Below are 14,546 nucleotides of genomic sequence, written 5' to 3' on the forward strand. Positions count from 1 at the left end.
CTGAATAGATTTTGAGATACTTAGCACAGGATCTAAGATTTTGTTGTTTTTTTTTTAAGATTTTATTTTTCATTTATTTGCGAGTGAGAGGGAGCACGAGTGGAGGGAGGGGCAGAGGGGAAGGGAGAAGCAGACTCTCTGCTGGGGAGGGAACCCGTCGTGGGGTTCTGTCCCAGGATCAAGACCTGAGCCGATAACTGACTGAGCCACCCAAGCACCCAGTCATGCACATTTGTAGTGTTAATCATCCATTGGGAAAGCCTCTTCGAAGTAGTGTGGTGTATTGACAACAGACCCTGGTCTGGGAGTCAGAAGTCCTTTGTTTTAGTGTTAATTGCTAACTAGGAGAATGACTTCAGGCAAGTATTTTATCTCTCTTGGTTTCAATTTATGAAACAAAAGAATGGCTTTAAATTCCATTTCCTGACCTAAAAATCTAAAATATTATTTCTTTAGCCTTAAAACTAATATTTTATGGTTTTTTTGGGTGTTATTTAGTCCTAACAACATGATTTCTTACGATCTTCTGTCAGGTCTATGAAGACTGGGATTGTTTCAAAGTCAATGATGTTCTTGAGTTATATGGTGTCCTATCTGTGGATCCTGTGCTAAGTATACTGAATAATGATGAAAGGTGAGTCTGTTCTTTTTTGGGTAACTTTATTTTGATAAAATTTCAAACTTACAGAAGAGCTGGAAGATAATGTTACAAAGAGCTTTCTCCCTTTACCCAGATTTGCCAGTTGTTAACCCTTAGTGCCCCATTTGCTCTGTCTTTCGTTTGTTCTCTTACATGTGCACATTTTTGTATATGTACATGTTTTTCTGAAACACCTGAGAGTAAGTTGCGTACATTATCCCTTAAATACTTGAGTCCATATTTCCTAAGAACAAGGACTTTCTCCTATGCAGTCAGAGTACAGCTATCAAAATTAGGAACTTTTAGAAAATTAGTAACACTAATCCATACTTCATACTTAATTTCACCAGTTATTTCAATCTTGTTTCTTCTGGTGATGTTTTTTTTGTGTTTGTTTTTTTCTTTTTCTTTTTAAAATTTTTTCTTCTTTTCCGTGAGTCCGGATCCGTAGGGTCACATGTTCCACTAATCTGGAACAGTCCTCAACTTCTGTCTTTCCTGAACTTGACACCTTTTTTTTTTTTTTTAAACTTCGCCAAAATTCGTTTCTCACTGTTCTGGAGGCTGGGAAGTCCAAGAGTAAGGTGCTGACAGATCCATTGTCTAGTGAGGGCCCGTTTCCTGGTTGCAGATGGCTGTCTTTCCTTGTCCTCACCTGGCAGGAGCCTTGACACCTTTGAAGAGTACAGCCAGTCATTTTGTAGAATATCTGTTTGGGTTTATGTGGCCTTTCCTCATGCTTAGAATCAGGCTGTCATATGAGGAGGCACCTTATGTCCGTGTGCAGCACTATTGGTGGTGGTAATTTTGATTGTTTGGTTAAGGTGGCATATGCCAGGTTTCTGTCCTATAAAGTTACTGTTTTTCACTTTGTAATAAGTGATTTGGAAGGAGGTACTTGGAGATTACATTAATATCCATTTTCTTATTTAACTTTTGTCCACTTTTTTATGTAAAATTTTATTTGTCAGAGAGAGTGTGCACGGGCATGTGCACAAGCATGGGAAGTAGCAGGCAAAGGAAGAGGGAGGAGCAGGTTTCCTGCTGAGCAAGGAGCCCCATGTTGGGCTCAATCCCAGGACCCTGGGATCATGACCTGAGCCAGAGGCAGACGATTAACTGACTGAGCCACCCACGTGTCCCTCATCCACTTACTTTAATATCCATTGATGATTCTATTTTATTTTTAGTTAGAGCATGAGTGGAAGGGGCAGAGGGAGAGGGGGAGGAATCTCAACCAGATTCCGCACTGAGCATGGAGCCCGGTGCAGGGGTCAGTCCCACGACCCTGGGATGACAACCTGAGCTGAAACGAAGAGTCAGACACTCAACCGACTGCACCACTCGGGTGCCCCTGTCCATTGATGATTCTTGATCAGTAATAACCGATGGTGATTTTCTATTTCAGTCATTCCTTCTACACTTGTTTATTGGCCTTCTGTTAGAAGAGAGATTTTCCTTCTCTTTTGTTTACTTAAGTAATTTGTTTATATCAGTGTGGCTGTTAGTCTGGTGCTCAAAATTCAGGTTTCCTCATTTGGCTAGTGAGAGTCATTGTAAGCAGGCTCTGCGTCTTTGCTGACATGACCTCATTTTTGAAAATGTCTTTCCTGGCACATATGCTGTTTCAACCTCATCTGTCCTCCCTATTATCTGGCTGCAGTAGCAGCCATTTTTCTAAGGAGCATCAGTTTGTTTTAGTGAGGAATTTTATTTAGAAGTCAAGATCTGAGTGCTTGTGTGCTCACTGGTATCAGGATGGTATTGCTTCTCTGCCCTTCTAATGGGCGGGGCTAGGAAATACATACACGCGCACACTGTGCACGTACAAGTAAATGCACATTTAGATACCCGTACACATGCATCTTCATGTATTTTCAAGTCTCTCAGAACTGTGAATTCACAGTGTTTCCAGTTCCAGTTCTGCACTCAGATGTTCTCCCTTCTCCCTTCCCATGTTTGTAGCCCCTCTTCTAACAGAAAGAGCTTGACTCTCATTGTTCTCAACGTCCTTCCACAGTGCAGAGAAGGTAATCTCAGAATCAGCAGTCCATACCGCTGCAAAAAACAAACTTTATAACTCGCATCCAAGATTGGTTTCCATTTCTTTTTATTTTAGAATGAGGCGTATAGTTAGAGTGCTGTGTCTAAAATCACCGGGGTGAGTTTTCTTCCCCTTTGGTCCTTTTGCTCATTATTCATTTTATGTGTTTAGGTTCAGTTGGTTTCCATTGCGTTTCTCTTCAGAGTGTTTCTTTTGTCCTTACTGTTTTTTTTTTTTTAACATATTCATGAGTTTTTATTAGAGCATACACTAAGTTTGTGTGAAAGTGGTGGTACATGTTTTGAAGAGTTTAATTTTTAAACTTTTATTTTATTTTATTTTATTTTTTTTTAAGATTTTTATTTATTTATTTATTTGAGAGAGAGACAGTGAGAGAGATCATGAGCGAGGAGAAGGTCAGAGAGAGAAGCAGACTCCCAGTGGAGCTGGGAGCCCGATGTGGGACTCGATCCCGGGACTCCAGGATCATGACCTGAGCCGAAGGCAGTCGTCCAACCAACTGAGCCACCCAGGCGTCCCAACTTTTATTTTATTTAATTTTATTTTTTTTAAAGATTTTATTTATTTATTTGACAGAGAGAGATCACAAGTAGGCAGAGAGGCAGGCAGAGAGAGAGAGAGAGAGGAGGAAACAGGCTCTCTGCTCAGCAGGACTCAATCCCAGGACCCTGAGATCATGACCTGAGCCGAAGGCAGTGGCTTAACCCACTGAGCCACCCAGGCGCCCTAATTTTTAAACTTTTAAAATCTGTTAACATTTTCTCCTTTGTTTTGATTTTTTAAGTATAGAAAACAATGACATTGTTGCCCAAATCAGAGCTATATACAAAGAATGTAGGGGTGCCTTCTCCCCTGCCCTGTTCCCACTCAAGCTCCATAGAGAACCAACCTGTTTCTGCCTTTATCTTTACTGTATTTTTTGCAAAAATAAGTAGACACGTGTATATTTTATTCCCCTTTATTATATAAAAGATAGCATATTATATGTATTCTTTTACACTTTCTCTCCACAGCTAACAATATATCCTGAGAATTCAGATCTTCCTCATTCTTCTTGTTTTGTCTTGAGTTTGCCGAGGAATGGAGTCAGAACCACCCCCCCGCCCCCAACATAACTGTTTTCTTGTTGGGTATTGGACATTCAGCTTGGTTTCCCTATAAGAAGAACTTACTTTTCACTATTACAATAAAGGGGGGGACACAGACATTTTTAAACAACTTTAAATAAACTTAAATAGCATTCCTTAATAATAGTATTGCAAATTGCTTGCCTTGGCTGTTTCTGGTGATGATGATTTTCCTGCTTCAGTCACTTCATTGGTTGAAGCCACTTAGTGCCCAGAGAGAGCCGGATGGCTTGGGGTGCCATCCTGGTGTGGCCATTTACCGGCCACGTGACTTCTGCAGGGCCTCACCTTCCTCACTGGAGACCAGGGTAGGTGAGGCGTTAATGAATTGGTGTGTGCATAGAGAAGGACACTGCCTGGCACATGGTCCAGACCACGTACAGTTGTCGTCGTCCTCGTGTGGGAGGCAGGCGGTCATGTGAATGGGTAACTCTGTAGAGCAGCCTGTGAAGTCTGAAGTTCTAAACACATCTTAGTGATTTGTTTCAGTTGTATCACGGTAAATCCATTGTCTGCTAATTTATTTAGCAAATCTGAAAAACTCACACTTTTTCATTTCACCGCTTGACTACTCACTATTCAAGGGAGGTGTCGTGGAGGAATAAAAATTAGGAAAAACAATTAGCAAGATTAAGAGATAAATGGATCTTCCACACTGAGTAATAGATGCCTAATGGCTTATGAGAAAAAGACCCTGGTTTTTGAGACATGCTGTGAAGCGTTTCATGTCTCCGCTGAAGAAGTGATTTCAAAACACAGACGCTCTTCACCAGTGATGTGCTCTATCCCATTAACTGCAGCTACAGCATATTCAGTGGAAGTGTTCTTTTTCTTGAAAAACACATATATATCCTTGTGTGACCTAACTAGCCTGAGAACTGTGTGATCTGACCATTGAGAATGAGGAGCCATTTTCCGTTCTCTAGGGAGATGTACAGGTGGAACTGTTCTTGGCTTGAATTCTCATGTTCAGAGATGTGGCTGTGACTTGTGACTTTCTCCTCTCTCCACAGGGATGCCTCTTCACTCCTGGATCCGATGGAATGCACAGACACGGCCGAGGAGCAAAGAGTGCACAGTCCTCCTGCTTCATTAGTGCCAAGAATTCATGTGGTTTTAGCCCAGAAGTTGCAGCACATCAATCCTTTACTGCCCGCTTGCCTTAACAAGGAGGAGAGCAAAACCTGTAAGTGTAAGTGCTAATGCCTTGGGAGCCAGAGACCGTGGGCCCCTGGGCGGGAGCCGCCTGCGGCGCGTGCTCTGCTCACGGTGGGGCCAAGGCAGCCAGATCCTTGTGCTCAGCCTCAGTCTCTCTAGTAGTCGCCGTGACCCTGGCCCGTTTTCCTTCCCATTAATTCTCTTTATTAAGATGAGGCAAAAAAGAGTTTACACACTGTCTTATCTCAAAGATTGGCATCACTTAATGACCAGTATTTAAGTCTACACTAGTTGTCTAGTGACTTTAGTGCTTTGTTCCACTTGGGTTTGTTTGTTTTTTTCCTTCTTAGCCTGAGACACTCAGGAGGGGCTGGTGTGTGTGTCTGAGTGGTCTCCCTCCCTTCTCCAGTCGTTTCAGGTTTCATGTCTGAATTGTCTCCTGTCCGCGCAGAGCTGCTTGGGTTCCTCACGCATGCGCTTCTGGGAGACAGCTTGGCCGCCGAGTACCTGATCCTGCATCTCATCTCCACTGTGTAAGTGCCGGGCTCCCGGCGGCTGGCGGTGGGGGGTGGTGCTGGCGGCGCAGGAGAGCAGGAAGGTTGCTCAGGCCGTCGGTGTTACAGTTCAGTAGCTGCATCATCAGGTGGTTTTTATCCAGTGTGACAAATGTTACATCAAATCGCACATTCTTTGTCCACCTTTTTTGTTTTACATGTAACCTTTGATTATGTCTCCCTTAAATATAAGAGCCACAGTCAGACCGAGAACCTGGCTGATAAGTAAAATGAGCTGTTTTATTCTTTCTGCATTCTGAATTCTTGGTTTATACATCCCACAGCTCTGCAAGGCCCACGTGCACACATGTCATTTGTAGGTGAAGGTGCTCACCTCCTTTCCACCCCACCGCAGGTCTCTGGTTCCTGATTTCCGAAGTAATGGGTGTTTTCAGCAAGTTCCAGGAGCATAAAGAAGCTGGAAACTGTGGGTCATCTCACCCACTGAGAGATGATCTCCGTTAACACATTTGGCTCGTGTTTGTTTCATCTTTTTTGTTTACATATGCGTGCATCCCTGCACAGGTCTCCGTGGTACTCTAAACGCTGATCTTGTTTTTATCATTTACTATGTCTTAAACATTCTTCCTTTGTAATTCTTCTTGAACTTTTCAATGGCTGCACGGTATTTCATTGTAGACCATTGTCCTAGTTCCGTAAATGCTGGTTTCCTAACTTCTCTCAGTTCCAAATGACCCTGCAGTCAGTGCCTTTGCTCTCCACATCCTGCCTCGGCTAGGATTTCAGACCGCAGCACATAATGGTTGAGTGCACAGGCGTTGGAGCCAAACCCCACAGGTTCAAATCCAGCTCTCCCACATCCTGCTGTGTGAACTCGGGCATGTTACTTCAGATTTCTGTCTCAGATTTCTCACCCGTACAGCGAAGGTGACTTGCCTCAGAGAGCCTGGGAATTACAGGAGACAGTTAAGCGCTGAACAGTCCTGGCGTATGCGCAATGCTCACGCGCAAATGCTGGCTATTATTGTTATTCTGATAAGTGAACTGGTCAGAGTAATTTGCTTTATTTTTAATGACAATATTTTGCTAATCTTTGGTTGCTTTTCAATGGAAATTGGAATCCACCTGAATATCTTACTGGTAGGTTTCTTTTTTTTTTTTTTCTAGGTATACAAGAAGAGATGTTCTTCCACTGGGAAAATTCACAGTTAACTTGAGTGGTTGCCCACGGAATAGTACCTTCACAGAACACTTGTACCGGATTATTCAACATCTTGTTCCAGCAGTAAGATCAATATAAAAATTATTATAAATAGTAATTATTAGAGATCTGAACACACTGGGGCGCCTGGGTGGTTCAGTCAGTTAAGCATCTGCCTTTGGCTCAGGTCATGATCCGATGGTCCTGGAATTGAGCCCCACGTTGGGCTCCTTACTCAGGAATCTGCTTCTCCCTCTGCCTCTGCCCCTCCCCCCTCCATTCATGTTCACTCTTGCTCGCTCTGGTCTCTCTCTCAAATAAATTAAAAAGAAAACCTGAGCACACTTTAAAAACTCATCTAATTGTCTTTCATTCAACCCAAGTATTTAAATTTGAAATTGTAATAGATCTTATTAAGGGGAAACAAAGCCTGCCAGGTTCCACAATTTACATACTCACCCCGAAACACTTCGCTTTTCTTTTATTGCCTTAGCACAAATTTCTGTGACTCTTACGGCACGATTGCAAGTAAATCCCTTAAAATTATGCTGTTGGTTGATCCCAGTTTGTGCAACTTGGTATCTGTCCTTTGTGTGCATTAAAATCGTAAGTCTTTAAATAAATTTAGCCTGAATTACAAGAGCATAATTCATTTAGCTGAGGTAGTAAAGATCTTTATCTCCATGGCCCAATTTTTAATTCCTGTTTAGAAAGTCGAGCTGCCTTTGTTTGCCAGGGTGTGTGGAATGCAGGGTTTGTGTGGTGGTGAGACACTGGGAAGGAGAGAGTTGCTTTTGACTCGTCATGTGACTGACAATGCTGATCACTTCTTCTTTTGGAGATTTTAAGAGGTTAAAATAGATCATTCATGTGACCGTGTCGTTGGAGGGTGCCAGGCCCGTAAATAGCAGAGAACCAAACAGACTAGCATTTCTCACACTCCTTGCCTCACTTGGCACTCTGACAAAACTATGGAGGACTCAAAGAGGTGTAGTTTATCTGGGTTGTTTTTATTACCAGTTTGCCGTAGTAGAAATTAAAACTAAAAATAGACGAAAATATATCAATATATCAATTACATATGAACATAAAATATTTTTGTTTAACAATAGCATTTTCCCAATTCAAAGAACATTAGTGATAAAAGTGACATGGTTGAAAATTTTTACCAATCTCTTTAATACCTGGATTAATAGAAGACCGCTGAATTGAAGAACCCTTTCTGCATTCAGTCTTTCGTAATAGGATGTTTTGATTAAAGTATATGACAGAAAGCTGGCCTTTTTGGATAGCTGTGGATTTCTTGGATACTGGACTAAAACTGCCCACATGACGTTTTCTTTTTCTTTTTTTTTTTTTTTTTAAATTTTAAGATTTTATTTATTTGTCAGAGAGAGAGCGTACAAGCACAGGGGGTGCAAAGGGAGAAAGAGAAGCAGGTGCTCTGCTGAGCAGCGAGCCCGATGCGGAACTCAATCCCAGAACACTGGGATCATGACAGAGCCGAAGCCAGACACATAACCGACCGAGCCACCCAGGCGTCCCCCTACATAACATTTTCTTGAAGGATAGTTACAAGTGTGAAATCTCTAATGTCCTCAATGAATTTTTTATACTCTGCTGTAGTAAATTCATTGGTCTGTCTTGCATATCAAATGGGTCTTTTATCCATGCATGATTTTGACCTCGTGGATTCTATAAAAATTGTGTCAGCAACTCCTTGGGAGTTCCCTGGACCACATTTTAGGAATTGCTGAAATAGTCAGGTTTTAGATTATTGTAGCAGAACACCAACAGATAATAAGTAAATACAGAATCTGCCATTGAAGTGCCACAGGAAGAATAAAGGCCCAGGAGAAGGGGACTGGGGAGCACGGGGCTGGGGGAGAGCACGGGGCTGCTCACGTGTGCAGTGTGGGAGCACAGCCGCACGGCTCTGTTGGGGGGAATGTCCGTGCTGGGACAGAGGAGAGGACAAGCACAGAGGCTTTGAGGCAGCTGTGCGCTCGGCAGCTGGAGGCACGCAGACAGGCTGGTGCGGCTGGTGCAGAGTGAGTTCTCGGGAGAAGGGAAGCAAGTCCAGTCTGAGCAGCAGCCGAGTGCCCAGACGGGCACGAGTTACGTTTCTAAATATAAGTTATTTCCTTTTTGATCTTTTTATTTTGCATCGCTTCGTAGTGGGTTTGTGGGTTTCACTCTTTCCTTGTTACCATATCCTATTCCCTTCCATTCCTCTTGTGTGTTTTTCTGGGGCCGAACTCTTTCTGAACACTTGGCTCGCTCCTATCTTGTTCGTTTTCACGGTGGGTTCCGTATGCACGACCTGCTTCTGCTGATGTGGACCTAGACCCTGCCGTGTGCCCCTTGTGTTTTGACAGTCTGGGCTTCTTTAGGGCTTGTTGGCTTCTAGCTATAAAATGTTCCCAGCCCTCTGCCCCATTTTCTTTGCGTCACTGAGCCGTAGTACAGTGATCCCGTAAATTCTGAAAGTTTCTCTCTTCCTTGGCCCCCTTCTTCCCAGTTCCAGTCCCCGCCCTGACCACACAAACTTCTGTTTAGGCTGGAGGGATCGGAGGGGAGAGTGGAGTGTGAAGCAGGGGCAGAGGGCCTTGACTGGGGGGCTCAGAGAGCCGGAGGGGGTGCGAAGGGGTCTAACAGACCTTGGGCTAAGGTCGGATGAGGAGGCGGCCTACAGCGCGTTCTAGGACCTGCAGTGCCCGGGCCCCGCGCAGCGCGCGCTGCTCCTCAGCTCTCTTTGCGACAGCGGGAGTCTGAGGAATGACTGTGATTTTAATGATTTTAACTCCAGGAGCACCGAAGAAAATTAAGCTTTTCTCTTCCCATCTTCAATAAATAAATATTTTCTGTTTTGCTAGCCTGGAGTTGCATTAGATAGAAGAATTCAAGCTTCTGAATATTTGGCAGATGCATATGAATTATCTATCGTTTGTTTGTGCTTTGCTGGTAAATTAGAAATTAAGAATACTGCACAAAACAGTTGAGAATAAAACAGCACATAGAATAGTGAAATTCTTGGGGCACCTGGGTGGCTCAGTGGGTTAAAGCCTCTGCTTTCGGCTCAGGTCATGATCCCAGGGTCCTGGGATTGAGCCCCGCATCAGGCTCTCTGCTCAGCAGGAGACCTGCTTTGCTTCTCTTCCTCTCTCTCTCTCTGCCTACCTCTCTGCCTACTTGTGATCTCTGTCTGCCAAATAAATAAATAAAATCTTTAGAAAAAAAAAAAAAAAAAGAATAGTGAAATTCTTATTTAAGATGTAGCTTTATTATTTAAGGTGTATATATAACATTTTTGCTTTAAGAGCTCAAGAAGCCACGAAACTACATCCTTAGAAATTAAGATTTTTCCTTATACACAAATGGAAAGTATTTAACCCCAAATATGTATTCTGAAAACAAGGAAATTTTCTTTCTTGCTCATTAAAAAAATTTCTCTTTGCAGTCTTTTCGTCTGCAAATGACTATAGAGAACATGAACCATTTGAAATTCATCCCCCATAAAGACTATACAGCCAACCGCCTGGTCAGCGGGCTCCTGCAGCTCCCGAGCCACACTTCCCTCGTGATTGATGAAACTCTCCTCGAGCAAGGGCAGCTGGATACACCAGGTACAGACACGGGTGTCTCCCTTCATGTCTAACCTCCCATGAAAGCCAGATCTGGTGATGACTTGTAGAAGAATCACTGATCGGGAGACCCTCAGATTTCGCAAGTCTTTAAGATCAAGGCTTGCCATGTGAATCTGTCTAATGGGGGAACTGTCCGCTCACAGCCCGTGTCCATCGGCTGGGTTTTGTCCTGCTGTGAACATGGTACAGTGATCGGACAAGGACGCCGCAAGTTGCTCCTGAGAGGCTGAGAAGGAGATCTTGCCTTCAGTCATCTGTTAGCTTAAAAGAAAAGTGTAGAGAAGATCTAATAAACCATTTTTTACTGTGAGTGTAAGTCTAAAATTTTTTTATCAAAGACTCTGGAAAAAGGTTGGAAGGGTTGAACTAGCCTCAGTTATGGAACTGGCTATAAATTGGCAAGGAAACTGGTTGCTTTATTTGTGCTCAAATGACATTTGAGAAGACACTTTGCTGGCGGTAAGTTCAAAAGGTAAAGGTAGAAGAAAAAAATTAGTGTGGACGGGTATCCTTAAGACACAGATGAATATAAAAAATCTGTAAAATTCAGTAATTTTACTTCTTTGCATAAAAATCATTTTAGTTCTACCATATTGTTCTAGACCTGTGAACACACCATACAGAAAGTGATTATGCTTACTGGGAACCTGTCTTATGCCCAGTTGCATACAAGATGCTAGATTAGATTTTGGGGGGTCTTGGCCCCAAAATACATTTATGTAGGTTGACCAGTATTGTCTGTGAAGCCTATTACTTAGTGAACATTTAGCTTAGGAAGTTGAACAGTGCGTGAGACACTTTTGTTTGTTTGTTTCTTTCTTTCTTTCTTTTTTAAAGCAGTAGAAATGTCATGTCTTACAGCATTTGTTTAGGTGATTAAAATCAAGTAAGCAAAAAAAAAAATTTTTTTTCCCTAGGTGTTCATAATGTGACTGCCCTGAGCAACCTAATAACGTGGCAAAAAGTGGATTATGACTTCAGTTACCACCAGATGGAATTCCCCTGCAATATTAATGTGTTTATTACTTCGGAGGGGCGGTCACTCCTTCCGGTACGGTGAGGTATTGTAAGATGGACGGAGGTTACCTTGGAAGGATCCTGTATTTTTGTTTTGTTTCTTGGCACGACTTGTTATTGAGAGGTTAAACTTGTTTTACAATTGGGGCTGCTGATTATTAGTAAGAGAATTGATTATTTTGTCCCTGCCTGGAGGATGAAAACCCATCTGTGAGGAACCAGATATGGCAAATCACAAGACAAGCAGAGGAAGGCTGTTGGCGCAGCAACTCCCGCATCCAGGCAGAGAAAGGAGTAGCCGTCTGATTGCCTGATTCACATCTGGACCTTTGTTCTCACTGTCTCGGTCCCATTGTTTTCTGTCAATCTAACGTGAGAAATACTTTAGAGTTCCTTTTAAAATGTTCCCGATGACATGGTAATTATTTTTGTGCTTTATGGTGAAATGCTCTGGTAAATCATCAGAGTGACTGATGAAGAGAGCTTTTAATTGAGTTTTTTCATGTTGAGAAGTACGCCCAGTTGTTTCCAAAGGTGTACAGTCTCTGTGAGCTCGTGGTCACTGTGATTTATGAGAAATTGCTTGTGAACAAGAATGAAGTGGCCCGTGTGTAGGTTTTTTGTGGGAAAGTGTGGTTTGCTTTATGTGGTTTCTAGAAAGGCAGATCCAGTAAGACACAGAATACAGATTCCAAGATTAAGGAAACCTTGAAAGAATTTTAAGTAGCTGCTTTTTAGAGGCTGGCGGCCTTTGTGTCGCTCGTCCTGTCGAGGAGGGGACAGGAGGGGTCGGTAACCAAAGAAGGGCTCACTCTAGCCATGAGCGCGGAGGGCGTCCCGGCGCTTGTGGGTTCGTGGTAAAAAGTGCCCCCCCACACCCCCTCCCCCGGGAGGGACAGTCGTCCCCGATCCCTTCGCCGGCTGATGTGGACGCAGCCGCCTCCCGTCGCACCCGGACGGGTGGTGGAGCAGCGCGGCGAACGGCGTGGGCTTGTCTCCGCAGGCGGACTGCCGGATCCACCTGCAGCCGCAGCTCGTGCCGCCCAACATGGAGGAGTACACGGACAGCCTCCTGTCGGCCGTGCTGCCCTCCCTGCTCAACAAGTTCCGCATCTACCTGACGCTGCTCCGGTTCCTGGACTACAGCATCTCCGACGAGATAACCAAGGTGCGTGTGCGGCGCAGGATCCGCGGCCCGTGCTGCCCTAGACGGTGCGGTGAGCGCGGGCTCCGCGGCTCCCGGCCAGCCGCGTGGGCGGGGCGGTCTCCGTGCGTCGTCCGTCTGTCCGTCTGTCCGGCTCCGTCCCGCGTGCCGTTGTCCCTCAGCCGGCACGGGAGAGACCCGGTACTGCTTTGTCCATTTGCCGTGTCATCCCCCGGACGGTCACCTGCGTGGACTCGCGGCGCCGCGCGGTCCTCTCCTTCCGGCCCGGGGGACCCGCGTGGTTCTCGAAGGCCAGATCGGCCGCGGCCGGTTCCGTCCAGTTGTCGCTTATCTGGGGCGGTCTTGGTTTCTCCGCGTTTGAAGACCGGTTCTCCTGGACGTAGAGTTCTCGGTGTGAAGACTTGTTCCTTCAGCACTCTGTCCGTGTGTCCTCCCGTCGCCCGCTGGCCCCGTGGGCTCCGAGGAGCCGCTGCTTCGGGCTCAGGGGCTCCCCCGCGCTGGTGCCGTCCAGACTCTCCCCGGGGTCCGGCCGGGGCTCCCCCGCGCTGGTGCCGTCCAGACTCTCCCCGGGTCGGGCCGGGCCGCGGGCGCCGCCTGTGGGGCTGCGGCGCTCAGGCCGCGGGCGGGGCCGGCTGCTCGCGTGTGCGGGTGGACGCGCGTCGGGCCGGAGTGCGCGAGGAGTTTGGGGAGGCTTTGGCCGATGAACTTGTTGAAATTCCTTTCTGCCTCTTTCTCCTTCCTCCTTCCAGCACTGCTGGGAGTGTGGGCGCGCGTGACGGTGGCTCACAGTCGCGGGGGCTCCGTGCTTCTTCCTCCCTTCGCTTCCTCCTGCACCGACCGGCCCCGGGCGGCCCACCTTTCTGCACATTGGCAGACTTGCTCCGCCTGCCGCGCAAGGCTCAGCCTCGTTCCCAGGGAATTTTAAGTCTCAGTCACCTTGTTCAGCTTCAGAATTTGTTTGCTTTTTATTTTTTTTTTTTTTTTAAGGCTTTATTCAGAGAGAGCGAGTGAGTGGAGGAGAGAGAAACGATCCCAAGCAGCCTCCACACTGAGCGTGGAGCCCAGTGCTGTGCCCCGTCCCACAGCCCCAGGGTCATGATCTGAGCTGAAACCAAGAGTTAGACGCTTGACTGACTGAGCCAGCCACCCCTCTACTTGCCTTTTTAACCCCCAAATATTTTATTTATTTATTTATTCGAGAGAGATCACAAGCAGGCAGAGCAGCAGGCAGAGAGAGAGGAAGGGAAGCAGGCTCCCTGCTGAGCAGAGAGCGGGATACGGGGCGCGATCCTAGGACCCTGGGATCACGACTTGAGCCGAAGGCAGAGGCTTAACCCACTGAACCAGCCAGGCGCCCCTCTGCTTGCTTTTAAAATAATCTCTCTCTATACTTTTTTATTCATGGTGACAGCATTCTCATGCTTTGTCTTAGTTCTTTATATGTGGTTTTCTCTAGTTCTTTGAATATATTTAAAGAGCTGATTTAAACTCTTTCTCGAGGGACACCTGACTGGTTCAGTTGGTTCAGCATCTGCCTTTGGCTCAGGTCATGATCCCAGGGTCCCTACTCAGCGTGCAGTCTGCTTCTCCCTCTCCACCACTTGTGCTCTCTCGTGTGTGTGCTTGTGCGCGTGCAGTCTCTCTCCCTCTCAAATAAGTAGATAAAATTGAAAAAAAAAAAAAAAAAGTCAGGGCCCCTGGGCAGCTCAGTGGGTTAAGTCTCTACCTTCAGCTCAGGTCATGATCTCAGGGTCCTAGGATCGAGCCCCGCATCGGGCTCTCTGCTCAGCGGGGATCCTGTTTCCCCCTCTCTGCCTGCCTCTCTGCCTACTTATGATCTCTGCCTGTCAAAAAAAAAAAAGTCTTTGTCTAGCAAGTCCAATATTTGGGCTTCCTCGAGGACCGTTCTGTTGACTTCTTTGTTTCCAGCGAAGGGGTCCAGATACTCTTCTTTCTGTGTCTCATTTTTGTTTTGAAAACCAGATATGTGGAAGCCAGGATAGCTCTGCTC

General features: G+C 45.6%; 1 protein-coding gene across 2 annotated transcripts in view; it reads left to right on the forward strand.

The window, feature by feature from the left end:
* MCMBP (minichromosome maintenance complex binding protein) overlaps positions 1-14,546 on the forward strand; it is a 48,533-nt gene that overhangs the window by 31,582 nt on the left and 2,405 nt on the right. The window contains exons 8-14 of one of the 2 annotated variants that reach the window (XM_059173031.1): positions 534-634; positions 4,846-5,024; positions 5,400-5,523; positions 6,673-6,790; positions 10,167-10,332; positions 11,271-11,404; positions 12,374-12,538. In XM_059173031.1, the coding sequence (XP_059029014.1) occupies positions 534-634; positions 4,846-5,024; positions 5,400-5,523; positions 6,673-6,790; positions 10,167-10,332; positions 11,271-11,404; positions 12,374-12,538 (987 nt within the window). The remainder of the gene's footprint in view (positions 1-533; positions 635-4,845; positions 5,025-5,399; positions 5,524-6,672; positions 6,791-10,166; positions 10,333-11,270; positions 11,405-12,373; positions 12,539-14,546) is intronic. The other variant, XM_059173032.1, reaches the window with a different exon arrangement.

Source organism: Mustela lutreola, chromosome 4 (genome assembly GCF_030435805.1).
Source record: "Mustela lutreola isolate mMusLut2 chromosome 4, mMusLut2.pri, whole genome shotgun sequence".
Taxonomy (NCBI): domain Eukaryota; kingdom Metazoa; phylum Chordata; class Mammalia; order Carnivora; family Mustelidae; genus Mustela; species Mustela lutreola.